This window comes from Leptopilina heterotoma, unplaced genomic scaffold, assembly GCF_015476425.1.
Source record: "Leptopilina heterotoma isolate Lh14 unplaced genomic scaffold, ASM1547642v1 Lhet_21, whole genome shotgun sequence".
Lineage (NCBI taxonomy): Eukaryota > Metazoa > Arthropoda > Insecta > Hymenoptera > Figitidae > Leptopilina > Leptopilina heterotoma.
Genome location: NW_025110925.1, coordinates 1,719,905 through 1,745,667, shown reverse-complemented (window position 1 = coordinate 1,745,667; position 25,763 = coordinate 1,719,905). Strand labels below are relative to the sequence as shown.

The 25,763-nt window shown below is 28.6% G+C and overlaps 2 protein-coding genes across 3 annotated transcripts in view; one reads left to right on the top strand and one right to left on the bottom strand.

Moving 5' to 3' along the window:
- LOC122501516 (E3 ubiquitin-protein ligase UBR5) overlaps positions 1–24,652 on the top strand; it is a 30,431-nt gene extending 5,779 nt beyond the window's left edge. The window contains exons 3-16 of one of the 2 annotated variants that reach the window (XM_043611042.1): positions 2,737–7,362; positions 7,543–7,891; positions 10,339–10,678; positions 10,799–11,022; positions 11,200–11,709; positions 11,790–11,972; positions 13,780–14,151; positions 14,333–14,518; positions 14,601–14,723; positions 16,144–16,338; positions 16,547–16,908; positions 19,724–19,930; positions 20,505–20,883; positions 23,852–24,652. In XM_043611042.1, coding sequence (XP_043466977.1) covers positions 2,737–7,362; positions 7,543–7,891; positions 10,339–10,678; positions 10,799–11,022; positions 11,200–11,709; positions 11,790–11,972; positions 13,780–14,151; positions 14,333–14,518; positions 14,601–14,723; positions 16,144–16,338; positions 16,547–16,908; positions 19,724–19,930; positions 20,505–20,883; positions 23,852–24,064 — 8,269 coding nt within the window. In that variant the 3' untranslated portion in view covers positions 24,065–24,652. Of the gene's footprint in view, positions 1–2,736; positions 7,363–7,542; positions 7,892–10,338; positions 10,694–10,798; positions 11,023–11,199; positions 11,710–11,789; positions 11,973–13,779; positions 14,152–14,332; positions 14,519–14,600; positions 14,724–16,143; positions 16,339–16,546; positions 16,909–19,723; positions 19,931–20,504; positions 20,884–23,851 lie in introns of both variants that reach the window. The other variant, XM_043611041.1, reaches the window with a different exon arrangement.
- Positions 24,653–24,755: 103 nt separating this feature from the next.
- The window catches only part of LOC122501517 (protein bunched, class 2/F/G isoform-like), a 34,768-nt gene continuing 33,760 nt past the window's right edge, over positions 24,756–25,763 (bottom strand). The window contains exon 5 of the mRNA XM_043611043.1: positions 24,756–25,645. Coding sequence (XP_043466978.1) covers positions 25,442–25,645 — 204 coding nt within the window. The 3' untranslated portion in view covers positions 24,756–25,441. The remainder of the gene's footprint in view (positions 25,646–25,763) is intronic.

Genomic DNA, 25,763 nt, shown 5'->3' with positions numbered 1-25,763 from the left:
AATTAAATGTTTAATTTCGGTTTTTAACAACAAACACGATTATTTTAAAAACCTAAATGAAATTGTTCATAAAATTCAATTTTTTTCAAAATTTTTAATTAAAATTATTAAAGAAACTCCATATTTAAAAAAAAATTCAACGAAGTTCTTTAAAAAGAATTTTCAAAAATTTTAACAAAATTCTTCGCGAGAATTCAATAATTATTTTCCTAAAAAATAAAATTCTTAGAAGAAGTCCTATTATTATCAAATTTTTTTATAAAATTCTTACTTTGCAACAATTCCATGAATTTCAATACAATAATTTTAAAATTAAAAATATTTAAAAAGAAAAATTATTAAAAAAAGTTAAGAAACAAAAAAGCAAATAACTAACTTTTCAAAAAATTTCTTTACAATATTTTTAAGAAACTAATTCTTATAATTGTCTTATCTTAATTTTTCAAGATTCAATTATTTTCGAACAAAGTAAATTGAAATTTTTTAAAATTTACTTTTTTAGATTTATTAAAATTTCGGAGAAGTCATTTTATATTTATAAATAAAATTCTTCGAAAATTCTATTATTTTTTTTTATATTTTTCAATAATTCAATTATTTTGAAAAGATTTTACCAAAGTTCAATTATTTGGAAATTTTTCAATTGTAAAGTTGAAAAAAAAACTATTATCGCTCAAAAATTATTTTCAAATGTTTTAAAACAATTAATTTTAAAAATTTCTTTATTATAATTTCTTAAAAGTATTGTACCTTAATAACTTTGAAAAAACATGGACGGTTACAAGTTTAATTATTATAAAAACTTGAATTTTTGTATTTAAATAATTGGAAGAACTTTAGGAGAATTATTAAAAATAATTGATTTATAGATGAAGTTTAGTTAAAAATTGTAGAAAATAATTAATATTATAAACTAATGAAAATAATTAAATTTTGGAAGGATTTTAGTTGTAATTTTTAGAAATTATTAAATTTCACAGAAGTATTAAAATTGAAATTTTTAAAATTTTACTTCCCGTAGAAAAAGAAGTAGAAAGTATTTAAATATTTATTGAACAATATTATTCAAGTCTTGAATAATTGAATTTTGAAATCACGAAAAGGTCATGGAAATTTTTGAGACAATACTGAATTTTATATAAACGACATTTTCGACTTTTTTTTTATTTTTAAAAAAGAAAAAAAAAAGAAAAAACTAAAGCGACTTTTTATGCGCCCTAATTTTGATCCGAGGCCTCTTTTACCTAAAAATATAATTGAAATTTTAAACCAAAATATAATAAATATTTTCTTATTATTTGTTCGTTTTTAAAAACGTTTCGAACTTCAGCTTCATATTAAAAGTGGCATTAGCTTCACTACTTAATTTTTTTTAATTAATTCGCATAATTAGTTGTATAATATGAGACATAAAACAATGAAAATTATTTGGATGATCCAGAAGGTATATAATTATAAATTTATCAATGATAATAGTGTGGGACAGTTACTAAAATTGTGTGACAATTTAAAGTACAGAAACATATCCGCATATAGGAATTTGGATGTAATTTTGGGTATATTTAGTTGTTATCTTAAGGTGGTGTATAGTCATGATCAAATCTATTGAAAGAAATAGTCAATTGTCTCGCGGCGAATCGGAGAAAACGATTTTGAATGCTTTCAATTCTAATGAGATAATAGCCATCGTAAGGTACCCACATAGCTGAAGCATATTCTACGAAACTTCTGACTAACACAAAATAATGTTAAAAAAAATAAATGTTAAAAAAATAATGTTAAGAATTTCTTTATTATAATTTTTTAAACATGAAAAAAATTTACAAAAATAGTCTTTTTTTAGCGCGTCTAAGAAATAAAGGTAAAAATAGAAATTTTTAAATTTCCTGTTTTCATGATTAGAATTTGACTCATTTATTTATTTTCACATATAAAGTCAGATCTGGTTTTATCCTATATAATTGAAAGAAATAAAAGTTCAATTAACTTTATTAAGAACAAAAAACTTTTAATGAAGGTTATGAAAACAATTTCTTTGTTCATTTGAAATTTTTTTTATTTCTCCGACACAACCATAAAATCTTAATCTTTCAATTTATACAAAAAAAAATTCAACTTGTAATAAAGTCAGTTTCTCTTTTCCTCTTAATTTCGTAACTTGGTTCAACTTCTACAAACGAGAAACTCAAAGATGTAATTTTTAACAAAATTCCATAAGAAAGGGTTAACCATTAGAAAATTATAATTTTGATTCTATTGAAGATAAATTTCTAATATTACGACAGACTTATTTTCATTTATTAATTTTTATTAATTAAATACACTATTTTACACTGAAATTTGTAATCGAACAATTCGTGTATTTTTCGATTCCTGGAGGTATTTTTAGGGAAGAAAGTTTTACTTAACCCTCTGCTTGACACATGTTCCGATGTGCATCAATTGCTACATTTCTATGATTCATTGTCGAAATTAAAAAATTCATCATGGCGACTTCAAAATGGCGCCACATGTATTTAGAATCTTCTATCAAGATTAAGAAAGTTTCGCACCCTTAAATAACTATTTTACCTGATGTAATGTTTATTTTTTCATTTTGAATTGATGTCTTTTAATAGGAAATAAGGAGTCTACTGAGAAATTGCAATATGTGCAAAAATAATATTTTTCCGAATCATAAAGTTTCTTTCGCGATTTTATGCCCAGAAGTTGAAAGAATAATTTTGTTATTTATAGTACCTCGAAAAGTCAAGTGGGAAATTCAACATCAACACCAAGTGGAAGTGGAAATACAGGAAGTGGAAGTCGAGCGGGCATATCACGTTCTCGAGCAAGAATAATGCGAGGAAGTTCTGCGATTCGTGGTGGAAGTAGCGGAAGTGGCAGTGGAAGTAGTGGAAGAATAGGACCGCCTGGAGTTATAATGGGAGGCAGTAGTAGCAGTAGTTCGCGGCCCATAGTTTCCGTGCCGGCTCCTTTCGTTCCCGATGAATTGATTGCCCAAGCTCAAGTAGTCCTGCAAGGTAAAAGTCGAAACATCATAATGCGCGAGCTCCAGCGCACCAATTTGGACGTCAACTTGGCAGTCAACAATTTACTATCACGTGACGATGAGGAGGGCGATGACGCGGAGGACGCTGCCGATGGTTACGTACCAGAAGACCTCATATCCTTACTAGATGGTGGATTCAGCAACGAGCACTCTGTCATCATCGATGCTGACTCCATGTTCTCAGAGGATATGTTCGGCTATGGCTCGATAAGAAATCGAAGCAGTTCTTCAAGAAGACTCGGAAGCGAAAGGGACGGAGAGCGTTCAACAGAGCGCGACCGGGACAGGGACAGTTTTAGTCGATGGAGAGATCGTCAGTATTACGGACCTCGGCGATGGTTGGAAACTGCTTTGAAAGACTCATGGGAGAAGGATCCCGACAGCAAGAAGAAGGAATTGGTGTCACAGAGTCCGCTTTGGATATCCGAGGAACTCGAGTGGTTCCATGAACGTAGTGGTGAATCGCCACCGAAATTTGTACAAATTGCCGCTCTCTACAGTGAATTAATAGGCGTCTCATCGACTGGACAATTGTATCAATGGAAATGGGCCGACTCGGAACCCTACAAGAATTCTGAAAATCCAAATATTCACCATCCGAAGACAATAACTTTAGGCCTCACGGGAGAGAAGATCGTCAATATATCCGCGACTGCGATTCGTTGTTCTGTTAGTACGGAAAGTGGTAAGGTTGCCACCTGGCTTGATGAATTGTTGGGCCCCGTTGCTTCTAGGTTGGAACATCCTGCACAAGCATTCTCCGAGTTCATTCTTGACAAGATTATATCACTTCACACTTGCGCTCTCTACACGGTCGCGAAACTCGAGAGCGGCGCTCTTTACTGGTGGGGGGTCTTGCCATTCGCTCAACGGATGAAACTTTGGGAGAAGTACAAAGCCAAGTCTCGTAAACACAAACCTTCCACAGCCCTGTCTGCTGAGATAAGTTACGGCACTCACGTGTGTATGAAGAATAGTCCGATCTACCAACCCGGGGCGATTGGTTTCACTATCGCTAACGGCGTTCCAAAAGTCGGGCAACTATTATCCGCTGTCTGGAATTTGGACGCTATCTGCAGATTCAAAATCCTACCGCCGGGGTCTTTGGCAACAGTGTCGAGCGAGAAGAGGGAGTCGAACGGCAACAACTCGAACAGTGGTACGACTAACAAGACAATTCATAAGGAAACTGCCGATCGACTGGATATGCCTCCGCCACCTTCACCAGCCTCCAGTACCTGTAGTGACACCGGAAGTATAACCACCAGTCACAAGCGTCAAAAGAAAATGGCTCCGAAGAACGAGAACGAACCGGACAGGAAAGACGAGGAAGATTGGCACCTAAAGGAAGTCGTCTTCGTCGAGGACGTAAAGACCGTCCCCATCGGGAAAGTAATCAAAGTCGACGGTTGTTACGTGGCTGTGAAGTTCTTCTCAAAAGACTCCAAGGAGAAGGAAAAAGAAAGCAAAGACAAAGACTTCAGTACCGCCGATTTCAAGGATCTGACCGCTGAGGAATTGATTAAACTCCTAGCCGACTGTAGACTCCTAAGAAAAGACGAGTTACAAGTCATCAAACCTTCCATGAACTCAAGAGCTCCGGATTGCTTTCAAAGAACACCGAGGCGCGTCAACATTCCAGAAAGTACGCACGAAAATCTGCTAACAATCGCCATTGATGGTCAAGGCATTCATGCGATAGTGAAGAACGGAATAAAACTCACCTACGTTATCTATAATCTAAGCACCGGTAGGTACGTTCAAGATTGCTATATCCCCTCCGACCTGAACGCTTTCTTGGGTCTGCAGCCCCAGAACATTAGTCTGACAAGCGCCGGCGAGAATACCGAGTGCTCCATGATCCTCCGCGACGGTAATAATACAATCTACCCCATCGCCAAGGACTGTGCGGACGCGATTCGAGACTCAAATTGGCTCGACCTGACGCCTATTTTGTGCATCGGTGCGTCCACCATCCCTCTGCCGAATATTCCCTCCATTAACTTGAAGAATCAGGTCGCGGTCATAGCCCTAGCTTTCGATAACCTGATGCTTATGCCTAGAATCCTAAGATGTGACTATGATGGTGTAAAGCAGGTTTTCACATCCCTGGAGCAAGATTCGAAAGTTGGGTCTCCAATCCAGACGATTTTGACCGAACGCTGTGATGGGAACCGAAACATTCTGCACGCCTGCGTAAATATGTGTTCACCGACTTCGAATAAGGAGAACGATCAAGGGATCGAACGGGACCTTGTGACTAACGCCGTGGACGCTACTTCGGCACCGATAGAGGAGCCGATACCAACTCTCAATTGGCCTCCGGAAGCTTTCGATAACACGTCGGGGGAAGAGGACAGTCTCCTAAGCATTGGCACCGGGAGTATTTCGATGATGAACAAGTCGGGCAACAATGCGGCTAATAATACGTACATTATCGATTCCGTAGAACGACGGAATAACGCTCTCCTGATTCTCAAGTACATGTGTGACAATCCAGTTTTGGGGCCGAATTTGAAGGAACTGCTTTCGGCGAGGGACGCACAAGGACAGACGCCTTTGATGTTGGCAGTTTCGGCTCGAGCCTATCACGCCGCGCTTATACTTCTGGACACGATTCAACGAGTTACCAAGGACTCTCAAGGCAAAGACAGTTCGTCGATGATACTCCCTCCGGACTCGAACCCGGATTTATCTCCCTTGTTCGTCACGTGCTGCAACGACACCTGCAGTTTCACCTGGACCGGCGCCGACCACATAAATCAGGATATCTTCGAGTGCCGAACTTGTGGTTTGACGGGGTCTTTGTGCTGTTGTACGGAGTGCGCTCGCGTCTGCCACCGCGGTCACGATTGTAAGTTGAAGAAGACTTCCCCAACGGCGTACTGCGACTGTTGGGAGAAGTGTAAATGCAAGGCGCTGATCGCCGGTCTACAGGGAGCGCGCTACGATCTCCTGTGTCGTTTAGTGACAAGTACGGACCTGGCCACCAAGATCAACTCCCGGGGCGAGAGTATTTTACTATTCTTGGTTCAAACCGTCGGTAGACAGTCCATCGAACAGCGGCAATTTAGATCCGCGCCCAGACAGCGACCAACTTCCGCGAGTCGCAAAACTTCGTCAGCCGATGGCATCGGCGCAGAGGCGGACATGCCCGACCACGACCTCGAACCACCGCGCTTCAGTCGACGAGCCCTGGAGCGACTGCTGAACGACTGGCCCGCCGTCCAGTGCATGATTATGTCCGGCGTTCACGAAAACCCCATAGATCAATTATTCGGAGACCAAGGGAATGGAAGTCGTCAGAGTGGAACTGCACTTTTGGATAAATTCACCCATTCCCTAATTGTGAAATGTAGTTGTGAGATGTTGGACACCTTATTGACGACTCTAATCCGGGAATTGCAGAATGAAACCACTCCTGGTCGACAGGAGGAAGCGACGAACGTTGCCAGACGATTCGTCAGATCGGTAGCGAGAATATTCGTTATCTTCACCATTGAAATGGCGCCAAACACCAATAAGAGGAGGAATACTTCAACGAAATCAGCGACTTCCAATACAACCCAAAGTTCACAACCTTTGCTCAAGTGTCGCAGAATCTTCCAGGCTTTGATAAAATTGGCCGTGGAGGAATTGTGCGAAACTGCCGATTCACTAATTGCTCCGGTGAGGTTGGGAGTCTCGCGTCCCACTGCTCCTTTCACTCTAACAAGCTCTGCCATTGAGGTCATTAACGGATCGGAGGAATTATTCTCCATTGAGCCTCTAATTCCGCACAATGGAATAAGTCCACAGATTTTGGAGTCGGGACTGCAGGCGCAGCCGGGAAGTGGTAATATTCAAATTGCGAGGGATGTGTCGGCGTTGGATGAGACTGAAGGTGGGGAGGAAGTGCCGATGGACATTGATGGGGATGTGAGTGAACATGAAGAATCGGGGGTGTCGGGGGCGGGCGTCTCTGGACAAGCTTTGGGTGAGGTGGACAATAATGTTGGGGGAGTTGGAGAGGAACAAGCCGGCGATGGGGAATCCGATGCCGAATTGGATCTTCTAGCTGAAGCTGAGGCTGAAACGGACTCCGATTCAGACGATAATCACAGTAATCAAGACGCTGCTTCTGCACAACGCAGTGTACAGACGGGAGCAACTGCTGGCTCCGATGGCGGTATGGGATCTATTTTACTCTTCCCAGAAGTCGAGTCTGGTGAGTCGAGTCAACAAGAGGACGACGAGAGTGAAGCTGGGGAAACTGATGAACAGGATAATGATGAATTTCAAATTGGGGACGAACAACTTGAACGTCGAAGGTAATTGAAACCAAATAATTTTCTCTTTATTTTCTTCTTATACAGTTTAAAAGAAAATCTTAATTTAAAGATTGAATTAAGATTAAATTAAATTAAATTCAACCACGTCTGCTTACATGAAAAAATCGTTAAAATCGATCGCAAAAATTGAAATCCTAATTTTTAATTCTATTTGTTTAGTGGTACGTCGGGTAATTTACAACGAAACAATTTGGCTCCCATTTCGATGCAATGGGCAATAAGGAATCGAGAATCGAATACTCGCACTGCCGGCTTGAGGGTGACTGGAGGCAGTAATTTGGTCTTCATTGACCCCTCATCACTGCGACGGTCCTCGACGGCTTCGACTGTTGCAGCTGCTCAAGAACCTATAACAATGGGAACAACCGCGAGTTGTTTGGCCAGAGCCTTTGGAATTGTTATTAGACAAATAGCCGATCTTTTGACACTGATGCACGATTACAAGATGAATGCCCCGTCACTTCCAAGACTCATGGAAATCACTTATCAAGACGCTATTAACCTTCAGGTATGTACTATACTTTTTATTCGTAAATTTTTAGTTTAATAGTAATATAAGTAGAGAATTTTCAATTATTTTCATAAATAATAAAACTCATCGAAGAATTTTAATTATTTTTAATACTATTTTAAATTATTATTTAATAGAAAAATTCAATTATTTTCACAAATAAAATTTTCCACAAGAATTCAATTATTTAGAATAAAATTCTGATAATATTTCCTACAATTATTTTCATAAATAATAAAATTCATCTCAGAATTTTAATTATTTTTAATATAATTTTACAGGAATTGCTAAAAAAATGTAATTATTCTTAACAATTTAATTTCAATTTCTCGAAAAAATCAATTATTTAAAAAAATATTAGAATTTTTCACAGGAATTCAATTATTTTCAAATATTTTCATGAAATTGTTTGAAAGAAATCAATTATTTTAAATACAATTTTAATTAAATTTTTTTGAAATAATTTATTTATTCTTTTAGATTTTAATAAAATTCTTCCCAAGAATTATTCAATTATGTATATAAATAATTCTTCGATAGAAATTTAATTATTAAGTTTTACAAAGTTATTTCCGAAAATTCAATTATTTTGAGGCATTTTAATAAAATTCTTTACAAAATTCAATTATTTTCATAAATAACAATATTCATCACAAGAATTCAATTATTTTTAAAAGTAATAAATTTCTTCTTGAAAATTCAATTATTTAAACAAATTTTAATAAAATCTTTCGCAAGAATTCAATTTTTTTTATAAATAATAAAATTTATCGCAAGATTTCAATTATTTTTAATACAATTTTAATCGAATTCCTCGAAAAATGTAATTATTCTTTGAAATTTAATTTCAATTCCTCGAAAAAATCAATTATTTAAAAAAATGGTTTTTTTAAATTCTTCGGAACAATTCAATTATTTACAAAAATATTAGTATTTTTTACAGAAATTTAATTATTTTGAAATATTTTAATAAAATTGTTAGAAAGAAAGAAATTATTTTAAATACAATTTTAATTACATATCTTTTTAAATAATTAAATTATTCTTTTAGATTTTAATAAAATTCTTCCCATAAATTCAATTATTTACAGAAATAAATCGTCGAAAGAATTCAATCATGTCGATAAATAAGAAGATTAATACCAAAAATCCAATTATTTTGAGGCATTTTAATATATAATTATTTGCAAAATTTAATTGTTTTCATAAATAACAATATTCATCAGAAGAATTCAATTATTTTTTAATTATCTTAAAAAAATCTAATAAAATCGTTTGCTAGAATTCAATTATTTTCATAAATAATAAAAAGCTTATTAGGAATTCAATTATTGACAAAAATTTTAATAAAATTCTTTGTAAAATTTAATTATTTTTAAATACTTTTCGCAATTCAATGATTTTCAATATCTACCATTTTCATAAAATTACCAAATAAAATTCAATTATTTCAAAATATTTTTATAAAAGTCTTCACAAGAATTCAATTATTTTTATAAATAATAAAAATATCACAGGGATTTAATTCTTTTTAATAATTTTAACTAAATTTTTCACAATAATTCGATTATTTTCATAAATAATAAAATTCATCGCAGGATTTCAATTATTTATAATAAAAATTTACAGGAATTGCTTGAAAGTTGTAATTATTCTTAAAAATTTAGTTTCAATTTCTCGAAAAAATCAATTATTCAAAAAAATGTTTTTTTAAAATTCTTTGGAAGAATTCAATTATGTCGATAAATAACAAAATAATTTCTGAATATGCAATTCTTTTAGGGCATTTTAATAAAATTCTTTGCAAAATTTAATTTTTATCGTAAATATCAATATTCGTCAAAAAAATTCAATTGTTTTTAAAATTAATAAACTTCGTCTTGGAAATTCAATAATTCTTTTAAAAAATTCTAATAAAATCATTCGTAAGAATTCAATTATTCTTGTAAATAATAAAATGCTTTTTAGGAATTCAGTTATTTAAAAAAAAAAATTTAATAAAGTACGACACAGACAATTCAATTATTGTAAAAAATTTTAATTGAATTCTTTGTAAAATTTAATTATTTTTCAAAAACTTTTCGCAATTCAATGATTTTTAATATCTACTATTTTCATAAAACTCAATAAAGAGGTACAGTTACAATTTTTAAAAAATAATTAATTATTCTGTGAATTATTTATTTTTGTATTTAAATAGTTGAATTCTCGTAGTTGAATTCTGATAAGAATTGATTTAAAAAATGATTTCAGTTAAAACTTTTTAGAAAATAATTAGAAGTGTTAAAGTAGGATTCTTTGGAAATGATTAAATTTGAAAAAAGTTTTTAAATTTAAATCTGAAATTATAATTGTAAAATTATAGTAATATTTAAATATAAAAATGATTCATTTATTAGTTTTTCGCTTGAGAAATAATCGGGTTTTTTTCTGTCAATTAATAGGTATACCTAGAGGGTCACTTAAAGCCAACGTGGGACTGGCTGTTGACTGTGATGGACGCTACGGAAGCCCAGTTGCGATTTGGAGTATCACTGACACGAAGTGCTGATCCTTCACATCCTGAACACCCTCTAAATAATGCACCATCAATTTCCGGAGGAAACTTTTCAGGTTTGTTCAATTCCGCTGCCGTGTCTCTGACACTCCAAGGAAATTCAAACCGGAATCAACGCAGCGGCATTACTGCAACTTCAAATATTTCCACGACAAATAGTTCAACGAGGCTCACTGTCGGTTTCACTGGTGTTGGCGATCCGCCTAGAAACAACAGGGATCGCGAAGGTAAGAAAACTCGAGGTATTGTTTAATTTTTCTGTTCTTTAACTTTTACATCTTATGTATTGAATTTATAATTGCTGCTGAAATCTTGAATACTTGAATATCAATTCTTTTCTTTATTAGGAGGAGACGCACATTCGTCGAGAAGAGAATTTTTGTCCTACTGCTTGTCGTTGATGAGAGCACACAATGGAGAACACAGGGACAGTCTTCCTGTGTTGGATGTTTCTGCTCTTCGACATGTCGCATATGTTTTCGATGCTCTTGTTTACTACATGCGTTCGCTCTCGGAACCGAGGGGCGACGGTCAAAAGGATTCTTCGTCATATTCTACTTGGAACGATCAGGTAATTTTTAATTATTCTCTTCTTTAATTTTTATATTTTAGATAAAATTCGCTAATTTTACGAGTAGATTTCTAAAAATCTAAAATCTAAAATTATTTTAAAAAATCAGGAACAATCAATATATTTATATGAAATGTGCAAATATGATTTTCTAAGTAAATTTGCTTTGATGTTTAGGACGAGAACGACAATGAGGAAGGGGAGGACGACACATTACCAGGAAACGCTGCAATGGAATCTGATCCAGTAGAGTATCCAGACCTTCTACAGGTTCCGGTTTGTGCAACGGCAAATAGTATTAGTCAAGTGGGAAAAGGAAGAAAGCATCCCTTCCTACAGAGATCAGATTCAACACTGTGTCTCGGTTGTCCACCAATTGATCCATTCGATACAGTTATAAGCGAGGCATTACCATTAGCTGACCAGCCGCATTTATTACAGCCACACTCGAGACGCGAGGATCTATTCGGCGTTCCAAGACAACCACTGGTTACAAATCCAAACTCCAATCAAAATACACTCGAGGGTCTGCCCACTAGACTCGGACTCTCGACACGCAGCGTTGATAATCAAAATACTGGCGCGACTCTCACCTTGAGTCAAATTATTCAGGGCCCTGGCTCCAGTTCTGTGTCTTCTGACAATCGACGCAATTCGCTAAATGAACCTGGTTCGAGTAAATGCACGGTAATAAATTATTATTCAAATAATAAATTAGCAATTTTCAATTTTCACTATTTTGTTTATTTATAACTTTTGTTTAACAGGAAAAGGCGAAAGGTTTAAATTCTACAGCTGATGGACAGTCCCCAGTGACTGTTACTGAACAACTTGATAGAGCTCCAATTATCGTTTCGCCAAATAGTCAAGGCGATGCTGCGACAAATGTGAAGAGTAAAGAAGCTTGTAAAAATGGCAGGAGCGTCATTGTTCGAGCAGGAACTGTATCCGTAAGTTTTATTTTCAATTTTTCACAATAATTACTTTCACAATTATTATTTCACAATAATAATTTAAAGAAATTTACTCAATATTAACCCTAGAACGAAAATATAATTCTTTCTACCCTCTAACAGAAAACTGGGGTCATTTGGCTCCCCACGTTTTAAAAAATATGTGAAAGGTTTTTATTTTACTGGAAAAGAGGTTTAATATAGTGAATTTTTTTTCGTTTTTCTGTAAGGAAGACGATGGTATTATTCGCTTTTTAATAAAGTAAAAAGAAATGTAAAAAAAAGTTGTAAAAACAAAATATGATCCAAAACTTTCTTAAAATTAACAATTTTTAGAAAAAAATTGTAGTTTTTTTAAAAATTGAAGAATTTAAAAAATGCCGATGAATTTTGAAAATTGAAAATTATGAATAAAGATTTGAAAAATTTTTAAAGTGACATAAATTATTACTTCAAAAGGTTTCAATTTGAAATTTTAGAAAATTTCAAATTTGAATGAATTTATTTAATAAGAAATTTTAAAAAACTTAGTTTTTTGAATAATTTGAATAATTTAAATTCTTATGAAATTAGTTATATTTTTTAAAAATATATCTAATCAATTATTGAAAATAATGAATTTATAGAAGAATTTTGGTTAAAAACACTAAAAAAATATATAATTTTGGAGAAGTTATAAATATTTGCAGAAATCCAATAATTTTCAAAAGTAATAAAATCTTTCACGGAAATTTAATTATGTTCGAAAATTTTAAAAAATTCAATATGTTCAAAAATTCAATTATCATTATAAATAATAAAATTCTTTTCCGAAATTCAATTAGTTTCAAAAATTTTAATAAAATTTAGAGCATAATTTCAATAAAATTTTCCAAAATAATTCAATTGTTTAAAAAAATTTTGATAAAATTCTACGCAAACATATAATTATTTTTATAGATAATAAAATTTTCTCTGGAATTCAAATATTTACAAATTATTTATAATTTTCTTCGCAATAATTCAATTGTTGTCATAAATAATAAAATTTTTGACAGAGATTCAATTATTTTCATAAATAATAAAATTCTTTTTTAGGAATTCAATTATTTTTGTAAATAATAATAATAAAACTCATTGCTGAATTTCAATTATTTTTAATACAAATTTAATCAAATTCCTGGAAAAATGTAATTTTTCTTAACAATTTTTATTAAAATTCGTCGAAAAAATTTAATTATTAAAGAAATTTTTTGCTACAATTCTTTATAAGAATTCAATATTAAGAAATTTTCAAGTTTTCAATAAATTGTTTACTTTTGTATTTAAATAATATAATTCTTGTGTAGAACTTTCTAATATATTATTTAATTTCAAAACTTTTACTTAATTCAATGATTTTCAAAAAATTTCCTTAATTCAATTATTTTCAAAAATTTTTCTTATTTCAATAATTTTCAATATTTTACAATTTGAATAAAATTTCTCAAAAGAATTCAATTATTAAACAAAAATTTTGATAATATTCTTTTAAGTTATTGAGTCTTTTGAAAATCTTAATTATTGTGGAAGAATGATAATAATTAAATATTTATTTAAAAAAGAAGTTATTGCCGTTTTCGAATAATTCTAAAATAATAGAAATTAGTAAATAAATGTAAATTAAAAAGAAGAAAAAGTTACATTTGTGTTTAAAAAATCGACTATATCAATAGTTTTAAGTATAAAATTACGATGAAATTTTTTAATTTTAATGTTATCTTTAATTAACAGTAATGAGTCGTTGAATAAATAATTTACTAATTTTTTTCATTAAAAATTACAGGATTCGAGTGTAAATAAAGTGGGAGCACCTGATGTTCTTATGGTACCAGCGGTTGAGGCACAAAATGTCACCGAGGAAGTTGATCCCACTGCGTCAAGTCACGAAATTTCGGCTCATGAAACCGTCGAGACAAGTCCTATAGAAACAACTAAAAATGTATCATCAATCGGAACGAATATTTCACACAATATTTTACTTGGACGCTGGAGACTTTCGCTCGACTTATTTGGAAGAGTTTTCATGGAAGATGTTGGACTCGAAGTCGGATCTGTCGTCTCAGAATTGGGCGGCTTTCCAGTCAAAGAAGCAAAATTCCGTAGAGATATGGAAAAATTGAAAAACTCCCAACAGAAAGACATCACTCTCTCAAAAGTAATTTTTTTTTCTTATTTTCCATTTTACTATTTATTAATTTTCTTTTTCTTATTTATTATTTATTTATTTTCATTTTCATTACTTATGAATTTTTTTTAATATAAACTCTTTATTGAAATTATATAAAATAAAATTATAAAATAAAATGATTAAAATTGTTTCTTCGTTTTTGAAATAGGTCGAACGTGACAGAACACAGTTGCTTGTTCAAACGATGAAGGAATTAAATACACAATATAATCTCTACAATAGAAGAGCGACGAATACACCTCCGTTGGCAGTAAATCGTGTTAAAGTTACATTTAAAGACGAACCTGGAGAAGGTTCTGGAGTTGCTCGAGGTTTCTACACTGCAATTGCTGAGGTATTTTTTCAGTTCATTCCTCTGAGAAGTATTCTAAATATTTACCTAAGTATATATCATAATTTATTTTCTATTCTTTCAGGCGTTACTGGCAAATGAAAAACTTCCAAATCTTGAAGCTGCACAGGTTGGCACTAAGTACACGCAGTATAATGTTTTACAAAAACTAAAGAGCAGAGATCGTGATCATAATCTTAGGAGACAGGTAAATTAATACAAGACTATATTTTTTGTACTTTTTAGGCGTAAAATTCGTAATAAGCGACAACAAAAATTCATTGCTTACAAACTAACAGGAAAATTAGATGAATTTTAATAGAAATTGTGTCATAATATTTAATTAAATTCTATGCAAAGCGGATAACCCAAAACTTCTAATGCAGGCTTCGTACTCATCTACCAAAAAGCTCTAATTACTAATTTTTTTAGGCTACTTTTAGATACTTTTCTTATAATTGTGATACTAAAAGCTCCTATTTTCTATTTTTGAGAATTTGCACTACTTTAAATTCGCTAATAGTTGAAATAAAAAAAATTATTCTCGAAACTTTAAATTAAATTCATAGAAACAATTCGAAAAATTTCAAACTAAAATTCTATCAAACTACCTATTCAATTATTTTCAAAAACTTTTCAAAACTCAATTATTTCTAATATCTACTATTTTAATATAAAATTTCCCAAAAGAATTCAATTACATATTTAAAAAAAAAATTTATAAAATTCTTTGCAAATATTCAATTACTAGCTGTCGTACCCGTCTTCGACGGGTTTTAGTTTCTACCAATACATTTATTTAACAATGTTTCTACCAATCTGGAAAATCAGAAAATAGCCGGGAATTTAATTTGACCGGAAAATTAATAATTAGTTACCATTAGCTATTTCGGTAGTATAATATTACTATTTGAATAGTCTCCACCCTTTAGCAAAAATCAAAAATTATCAAACATTCGAAAAACCGAATTTCTTAAAATTTAACATTTTTTCTTATATTTTATATCAATAAGCTTCATTATTTTTGTGCTCTTCATAAATACTGTACCCAATTTTTTATCTCCACCCTTTGGTAAAAAATCTAAAATTATCAAAAATTATCGAAAATTCAAAAAACCGAATTTCTTAAAATTTAACATTTTTTTCTTCTCTTTTATGGCATTTAGCTTCATTATTTTTGTGCTCTTCAATAATACTTTACTTATTTAATAGACTCCACTCTTTGGTAAAAATTCAAAAATTATTAAAAATTATCAAAAATTGGAAAAACCGAATTTTTTAAAATTCAACATTTTCCTTCTTTTTTATGACATTTAGCTTCATTATTTTTGTGCTCTTCAAAAATACTTTACTTATTTAATAGTCTCCACCCTTTGGTAAAAAATTAAAAATTATTTTATACTTTAATGTACAAGTGCGAAGCCTGTTATTCGAAAAATTAATTTTATATTTATATTATTAAGAAAAAAAGAGAAAAAAAGAAAAAAATTCTTAGAGAATAAAGAAAGCTAAAATTTTCAATATCAAAATTTAAATACAGTATTAGACCAAAAGGCCACAATCAAACTACTAGAAATTGAATTAAGAAAAAGAATTAAAAGGAAAAAAATTGTTCGCTTTATTTCCAGACATCGCGATCTTCTGGAAAGTGTAGAGAGACAAGAAGAGCTTTATCATTCGACGCTCGATCTTTCCATCCATCGAGTGCTGTTGAAGGTGCTAGTGGATCCGGAACTGGAGGTTCATCAGCGACGGCAAATCATTTAAGCAATGACCATCTAACGATGCATCAGCAGCAGTTGGGTGATAGACTTTATCCCAAGGTAAAATTTCCAGTCAGTCTTTAAATGCAAATTTCAATTCGTTACAGGGTCGATCCGGAGTGCATGAATAATCCCCACGTTGTTAGACTTGTAAGATCCATTGAAGCTTCGAATTGTAAAAAAGAAAATTGAAGATCCCGTTTTGAGGAATCATTCTATCCAAGTTGAAAATCGATTTAAAAAATGAAAAATAATTCCTTGTTTTCAGGTGCAAACATTAAGACCAACATTAGCGGAGAAAATAACAGGAATGTTATTAGAACTTTCACCGGCGCAACTATTGATGTTACTCGCGTCGGAAGAAGCTCTCAGACAGAAAGTTGACGAAGCGTTTGAGTTGATTCACAGTCACAGTCAGGACATTGCTAACGAGGCACTTTTAGATTTAGATGTTTTTAGTTTAACCGAACGTTGTGGAAGCAGTAAAAAGAAAAGCATGGAAAGTATATTCTTAGATGATACAGAAGATAATGCTCCTCTATTTTATTCTCCTGGAAAGAGAGGGTTTTACACACCTAGGCAAGGTAGAGCTAGTTATGAACGTTTAAATGCTTTCAGAAATGTAGGAAGGTGAGTAGAAAGACATTTTTTCACAATTAGCATTTGGGCGCTTCTTCTGAAAGTGACATTTTTTTTATCTTGATTAATTTTATAAAATCTACTTTAATAATTCTCATGGTTGCGACAAGTCAGGGAAAAATCAGGGAAAGCAGAATTGGACATGGAAATCGGGAATTTTTATTAAAAATTCTGGAAAAAATTTATTTTAAACACTAACTCTTCATTTTTTCTATTTCTGAAAACAATTTCTTTTTAAATGACTTAATTCTTCAAGAACTATCACAAAATTATTACTTAGAAATAACTTAATGAATAATTTTACTTCAATATTTTAAAATTAATTGAATTTTAAAAGAGTTGCGCCTACAGTTTTCATAAGTAGATCAACTTCAAAAGATTTCAATTTAAAATTTTAGAAAATTTCAATTCTGAATGAATTTAATTAGAAAAAAAAAATTGGATTTTTGCAAAAATTTTAATAATTAAAATTCTTCTTAAATTAGTTAATTTTTGTAATATATATTTAATTAATTATTTAAAATAATAGTAAAAAACACTAAAAAAAATTGAATTTTGGAAAAGTTACAAATAATTGCAGAAATGCAATTATTTTCAAAAGTAACAAAATTCTTCGCAGAAATTCAATTATATTCAAAAATTTTTTTAAATTCTTAGCAAAATTTAAATTATTTTTATAAATAATAAAATTCTTGTCCGAAATTAAAATATTTTCGAAAATTTTACTAAAATTCTTTGCAAAATTTCAATTATTTTTAAAAAATTTCCTCAATTCAATGATTTTCCATATTTGCTATTTTAATCAAATTTTCCAAAAGAATTCAATTATATAAAACAAAAATTTTAGTAAAATTCTACGCAAACATTTAATTATTTTAATAAATAATAAAAACTTCACAGGAATTCAAATACCTATTTACAAATTATTTATAACTTTCTTCGCAATAATTTCATTGTTTTCATAAATAATAAAAATTTCATAGGAATTCAATTATTTTTCTAAATAATAAAATTCCTTACAGTGATTCAATTATTTTTAAAAATTGTAATAAAATTCCTTGCAAAAATTCAATTATTTTCATAACTAATAAAATTTATCGCAGAATTTCTATTATTTTGAATGCAATTTTAATTAAATTCCTACAAAAATAAAATTATTTTTTAAAAATTTAATTAAAATCTTCAAAAGAATTCAAATATTTTTAAAAAATTTGATATAATTTGTTTCTTAGAATTTAACAATTATTTTCAATATATTTTTAATTAAAGAAAATTTGAAGGAAATTCTTCGTAGAAATTTAGTTAATTTCAAAAATTACAAATGATTGCAGAAATACAATTATTTTCAAAAGTATGTAATAAAATTCTTTTCCGAAATTCAATTATTTTCAAAAATTTTAGTAAAATTCTTTGCAAAGTTTCAATTATATTCAAAAAATTTCGTCAATTCAATTTTTTTTTATATCTACTAATTTAATAAAATTTTTCAAAAGAATTCAATTATTTAAAAAAAATTTAGTAAAATTCTTCGCAAACATTGAATTATTTTCATTAATTATAAAATTCTTTTTAGGAATTCAATTTCATAAATAATGAAACTTATCGCAGAATTTCAATTATTTTTAGTACAATTTTAATTGAATTCCTTGAAGAATGTAATTATTCTTAAATTTTTTTTTTGAATTCCTTAAAAGAATTCAATTATTTAAAAATTTGTTGATAAAATTCTTTATGAGAATTAAATTTTGAGAAACTTATTCAATAAATTATTTATTTTTGCATTTAAATGATTGAATTCTTGTAGAATTTTATAATAAAAATTAATTTAAAATTGAATTGCAGTTAAAATCTTTGATAACAATTGAATATTAAAAGCATTATAGGATGAATTTTTAGACATAATTGAATTTTGAAAAGGTTTCAAATTAAAATCTTTGAAAATCTGAATTTTTCATATTTTTAAGTAAAAATTCTGTAGAATTAATTTTTTTGGAAAATTTTAATTCGGGTTCCAAATCTTAAAAGAATTTCCTAGTAATCGAAATTTCGTAAAATTGAATTGTAAACAAATGGATTTGGAAATTCTCAAATAACTTTTTCAAAAATTATTTAAAAAAAATTGTTTTGTAGAAGAATTTTAGTTAAAAATTGTAGAAAATAATAATTGAATTGAAATGATGAAATTAATTTTGAAGAAGTTACAGTAACAATATTCGTATACCTAATATAAAATAATGATTTTAGCACTCCGAATTTAAAAATGAAGACAAAATCGAATTATTTAACAATTAAAGAAATTCGTAAATAAATGTAATAGCAACATTTTTTTGAGTATCTAATAATTTTTAGAGTGAATAAGAATATTCTTTAGGGTCAGGGAAAAAAATCAAAATTTTGTCTGGAAATCAGGGAAAAACAAAATTTAATTTTTGTGGCAACCCTGTTTAATCGAACTGAATAAATTCAGTTTTGGTATTAAAATATACAAATTATTATCTTTTTAAACAGTGTCATTTTATTGTGAATTACGTGAATGATATCAACGTTTATTTTTTACAAAAAAAACTCGCGAATCAAATAAAAATAATAAAATGGATCAACAAAATCAATCTTCTTAAAAGAAGAAAAAACTGTAATATTTTTAACAATTAATGTTTCGCAACTTAAAATCTAACTCTTGAGTATGAAATAAAGTAGTTTCATAGGAAGAAAACCATATAATTTCACTTTCAGAAAAATCGCCTATTTATTTGTATAAATAATAATTTTTTTTGCAATGGAACTTAATTTCTAATTTACTTTACAGGCTTATTGGATTATGTCTTTTACAAAATGAATTGTGTCCAATATTCTTGAATCGACACGTAATAAAATATATATTGGGTAGACCTATTCGGTTCCACGATCTTGCATTTTTTGATTCCGTAATTTACGAAAGTCTAAGACAACTAGTGATTGATGCAGAAACTAAGGATAGTAACACTTTATTCTCAGCACTGGAGCTTACATTCAGGTGAGTTGAATTCATTTTAATTACCTACTACTATTTAATTTACTACTAGGTATTTAGTTATTGACTTCATCTTCTTATGTTTTTCTTTATTTATAAATAAAATTTTTATTTAAAAACAATATATAATTTTTTATCGTTCATACAGAATTTTAAATTATTCTAAAATTTTGTAAGTCAGGAAATTTTGAAAATTAAATTTTGCAGCCATCGTGAATTTAATAATAATATTTAAATATTTATTTATTGTAAAGAATTATTAAACTTTTGAATAAATTTAGTTAAAAATTCTATCAACTAATTGAATTTTAGAGAATTACAGATGTAATTTTTAGAAATAATTAAATTTTTACTATTAAAATAAATTGTATGTTTAAAAAATTCTATCACAATTTTTAACAGTAATCGTGTTTTTTGAAGAAAAATGTTAAAAAATATCAAAACTTTTTTGAAAATAATTGGATTTTTTTTACATTGAATTACAAAAACTTATTGAGATGAGGAAAAAAGTTTTAAAAATTTTTGGAAATGAGGAAAATGATGAGTAGAAAATGAATACTATTTCTTTTTTTGACAGTATTGACCTATGCCAAGAGGAAGGAGGTGGTTCAATTGAATTAGTACCCAATGGTCGAGACATTGAAGTGACTGGGACAAATGTTTACGATTATGTACGAAAATACGCCGAAGTTCGAATGATCAAAGTGCAGGAGAAGGCTTTGGACTCGATGAGAGATGGCGTCTTCGATGTTCTTCCAGAGGGTGCACTAGACGGTTTAACATCCGAGGATTTGAGACTTCTGCTGAATGGCGTCGGCGATATAAATGTCTCTGTTTTAATATCGTATACTTCATTTAATGATGAATCTGGTGAATCAACAGAGCGTCTCGTCAAATTTAAGCGATGGCTTTGGTCTATTGTTGAGAAAATGTCTCACGTTGAACGGCAAGACTTAGTAAGTATTCGATTACAATTTTTTTTTCAATTTTAATTCAAAATTTTAAATGTTTTTTATTAAACAATACGTAATATTTTTACAAATCACCTTAAGGGGAAGTTTAAGTTCGGCTGAGATATCTACATTCGATTTCAATTTTTCGTCTATACTTTCGAGAAAAGTCTTGTTTTTTTGGAATGAATTAGTAGTAAAAAAAAGAATACTGTCTAAAGCTTTTTTTACATTATTAAAATAAACAAGGTTTGCTTTCCAAACTGCAGTTTTTTTTATTGGAAAAAATCTCTGCTTAGTTTGAAGTTAAATGTCTCAACCGAACTTGTACCCCTTTTATCCCTTCTTAATAAAAGCGTGCAAAGAAAAAATTATTTTATAAAAATGCTTGCTTCGTACTCGATAATTAATTTTAAAAAAGTAGCAAAAAGTAGCTTTAAGATTAAGAAAATAGTAAGAAAGTAACTATTGAAAAATTAATATTGAATCTCAATTTTTTCATAATTTCTAAATTAAATTACATTCAAGAATAGAATACTAAATTTTTTAAATACCAATATAATTTTCGACAAGAATTAAAATATTCTAAATGATTTCAATATAAAGCCGTTTTGAAATTTAACTATTTCTAGAAATTACAACTGTAAAATTTAAATATTATTACAGTTTTACAGTTTTTTTTTTAATTTTCAATGTTCTTTTGAAATTTAATTATTTCTAAAAATTCATGTTATAACGCTTTTAATATTCAATTCTTATCTAAAATTTTAATTGAAATTCATTTTTAAATCAATTTTTATTAGAAAATTCTACAAGAATTCAATTATTTAAATACAAAAATAATTAATTTATTGAATAATTGAATGTTTCTTAAAATTTAATTCTTTGGACGAATTTTAATAAAATTTTTAAGAATAATTACATTTTTTTAGAAATTTCAAGAAATTCAATTAAAATTGTATTAAAAATAATTAAAATTAAATTAAATTAATTAAATAATTGAATTCCTGTGAAAATTTTATTATTTACAAAAATAACAGATAAAAAAAATTTGAAAAAAAATTTGTAAAAACACAAATTCTATATAATAATATTGTTTTGAAGAAAATTTAAGTTCGTACGAGGAATTTAATTAAAATTTTACTGAAAATAATTGAATTCTTCTAAACTGTTTGTCACAATTTTTAAAAATAAGTGAATTGATTCAACAAATTTTTTTAAACTTTCTAAAAATAATTAAATTCCATTACGAAAGTTAGTTTAAATTGCATTGAAAATAATTGAATTTTTAGAAAGAATTTTATAGCTTATGAAAATAATTGAATTCTTGCGACAAATTTTATTAGAATTTTTTTGAAAATAATTAAATTCTTTTAGGAAATTTTGTTGAAATAGTATATAATGGAAATAGTCGAATTTAGATAGTTTTGAAATCAATTTAATTCCTACTAAGAATTCCATTAAAATTTTGAAAATAATTAAATACTTTTAAGAAATCTAATTAAAAATGAATTGTAAGTAATTACTGAATTCTAATAAATAAATTATATGAAATTTTTTTAAAATAATGCAATTCATTTGAGGAAATTTAATAAAATGTTTATTAATAATTGTATTTTTCGAGACGAATTCATTTAAAATTGTATTAAAAATAAGTTTTATTATTTATGAAAATAATTGAATTTTTTCAACGAATTTTATTAAAATACTGGCAACAATTCGTGCGCGGCTAATAATTTCTTACTTACTTTTTAAAATAAAATTAACAATTTTAAAAATAATAGAATTTAAAAATTTTTATTCAAATTTTTTTTCATAAAAATAAAAAATAATTAATTAATTATATAATAAAAACATAAACACTAAAAAAATTGAATTTTGAAGAACTTTTACGAATGGTTGCAGAAATTCAATTATGTCCAAAAATTTAAAAACAGTCTCGTTAAAATTTCAATGATCTTTATAAATAATAAAATTCTTCTCTGAAATTCAATTATTTTCAAAAATTTTAATAAAATTCTTCACAAAATTTCAATTCCTTTAAAAAATAATAAAAATTTCACACGAATTTAATTAATAAATTTATTTTTAAATTTCTTCGCAATAATTCAATTATTTTCTTAAATAATACAACTTTTGTTAGGAATTTAATTATTTTTATAAATAATAAAACTCATTGCAGAATTTCACTTATTTTTAATATAATTTTAATCGAATTTATCGAAAAATGTTTAAAAAATTTATAAAAATTCGTCAAAAGAATTATTTAAAAATTTGATGATACATTTTTTAGCAGAATTAAATTGAAATTATTTGTTGAAGTTTTTATTTTCTAATATATTTAATTGAAAAATTTCCGAATAATCAAGATTTCGTATAAAATTGAATTTTATACAAATGTATTTGAAAATTCTCAAAGAATTTTTTCAAAAATTATTACAAATTGTTGATTTAGAGAAAATTTTTGGTTAAAATTTCTAGAAAATAATAATTGAATTGAAATGATTAAAATAATTTTGAAAAAGTTACGATAACAATTTTCTTATAATATAAAATAATGATTTTATTACTGGGTCATCTTTAATTATTGTAGAACAAAAATATTCTTATAAGTTATTAAATTTAAAAAAATTTGAATTTGAAAGTTTTGAAAATTTTAATTCCCAGGAAAAAAAAATTAAATTTTGATTTTAAAAAGAAGTTTATGATGTTTTCGAATAATTTTACAATTAAAGAAATTCGTTGAATTGTTTCTAAGAATTTAATTAAAATTTTCGAGAACAATTTTTTTATTTCAACTATTAGCGACTTTATAGTAGTGCAAATTCTCAAACAGAAAAAAGTAGCTTTTAGTGGCACAAATCTAAAAAAAAGTGTCGAAATAGTAGCAAATCGTAAAAAAGTAGTAAATAATTTAGTAGACGAGTAAGAAATGAGATAAATTATTAAATGAGGTATTTATTGAATTCGACAGGTATACTTTTGGACCGGATCGCCAGCGTTGCCCGCAAGTGAAGGTGGTTTCCAACCAATGCCAAGTGTGACAATTCGACCCGCCGATGACATGCACTTACCAACTGCGAATACCTGCATCTCCCGACTTTACGTTCCACTGTACAGCTCACGACATGTGCTACGTCACAAATTACTTCTCGCCATAAAGGCAAAGAACTTTGGATTCGTATGAACTTCGTTCTCTGTATACTTGCGATAGTCCTTAAAGGAAACCGCATTAAGCATTATAACATATATAATGAAAAGAAAATGCAAAATATCTTGTTATTTTCCTTTTTCTCCTAGAAAAATTTATAACATTTATAAATTTGTAAGGTGTAATTATAATAATTCATTATTTCGATCAAGGAAATTGGTCCTACGTCTTAATAAGATTTTATGTTAATGTGTCATATTTAGCCTTTATAGAAAAGAATAAAACAAAAAAAAACCAATAAATCTTTCTCAACTATTATCAAATTGTTACGGATCTTCTAATGTTTCAACATTTCAATCATCCGACAAAAAAAAAGGAGAAAAATAAGCTTTTCTAGTTTTAAAAAATTTTGTTTTTCATCATATTATAAAAAAAAAGGAAAGAAAATAAACTTTGTAAATGTTGAATCATCGAAATAAAAATTAGATAGCATTTGTCTGAAAAAAATTAAATAAATCACACAAATGAAATCTGTAGCAAAATTTACATCGTCGTAAGTGAAAAAATAAATCCTAACGGTTGGTAAATTTTAGAAATAATAATAATAAAAAGAGTAAAAGCTCATTTACTTTGTTTTTCATTTCTGACAAACTTTTTCACTGAGTTTAATTTTTTATTTATTTTTCTTTTTTTTTTGGAATTTTCTAGCGACAAGAAACAAGCGAGGTACGATTAAAAATCTTTTATTAGGCGTGTACCAGACGTAACAGAAGACGTAGATTAAGTTCGTAAAACGAGATGCACCTTGTAAGTGAAAAAGCATGAGAATTGAATTTTTTTTCCCTTCACGTGTTACGCACCATTTCCAAGAAATACATATGTACAACACAAAAAAAAATTATAGACGAGTACGAGAGAAGCAATTTAATTTTAAATTAAATGCAAGAACTGTTTTAAAAAAAAAAGAGAAAAAAAATCCCGGGTCTAATTTTTTTTTTTTTTTAATAAAGAAAAATCAATTCTTTGCTTTGTTTCTTTGAAAGAAAATAATAAAAACAACAAAACACGGATTAAAATATGAAAAATTTGTTAAAATGAATTTTCGATTGGCTGTTTTCACTTGCGTGTTCCTCGCAAGCCACTTAAAATATAGCGTCCATTTTGAAAAATGAAAAATATTTGAATTTACAGCAGTTTAAATATGTATTTCCTAAACGTATAACTGAAAGAGTAAAAAATAATCTATTATCTTTAATTTACTTAAAAAAAATACTAACGCTAATATATATAATATATATAATAAATCTCATTATTTATAAATTTCTAAAAATCGCAGAGTTATATATACAATAATTATATTATCCGTTATGTACTTCAGAAAGTATCATGAGAAACTTATGTACAATGGGTAAACTACTGACCACTGCCAGTGTTGTTTAAGGATAATTTTGTGGTCACTTGACTTAGTTGAGCCAAGGTGTCAGGCGAAGCGTGAGCTTTTAAAATTGAATTTTCAGCTTCCAATAGATTAATGCGATCCATCAGTTCGGCTATTTTTTCTTTCAACACTTCAACTTCTTCTCGCACAGCATACATTAGATGACTCTTTACCAAGTCCTATAACAGAAATTTTTTTTCTTGTTTATAAATTATCATTTTAATCATCTTTCATCTTCTTATTATTATTATTAGCACTAAAAAAAGTTAATTAATTTAATTAAATTATAAGGCTAAA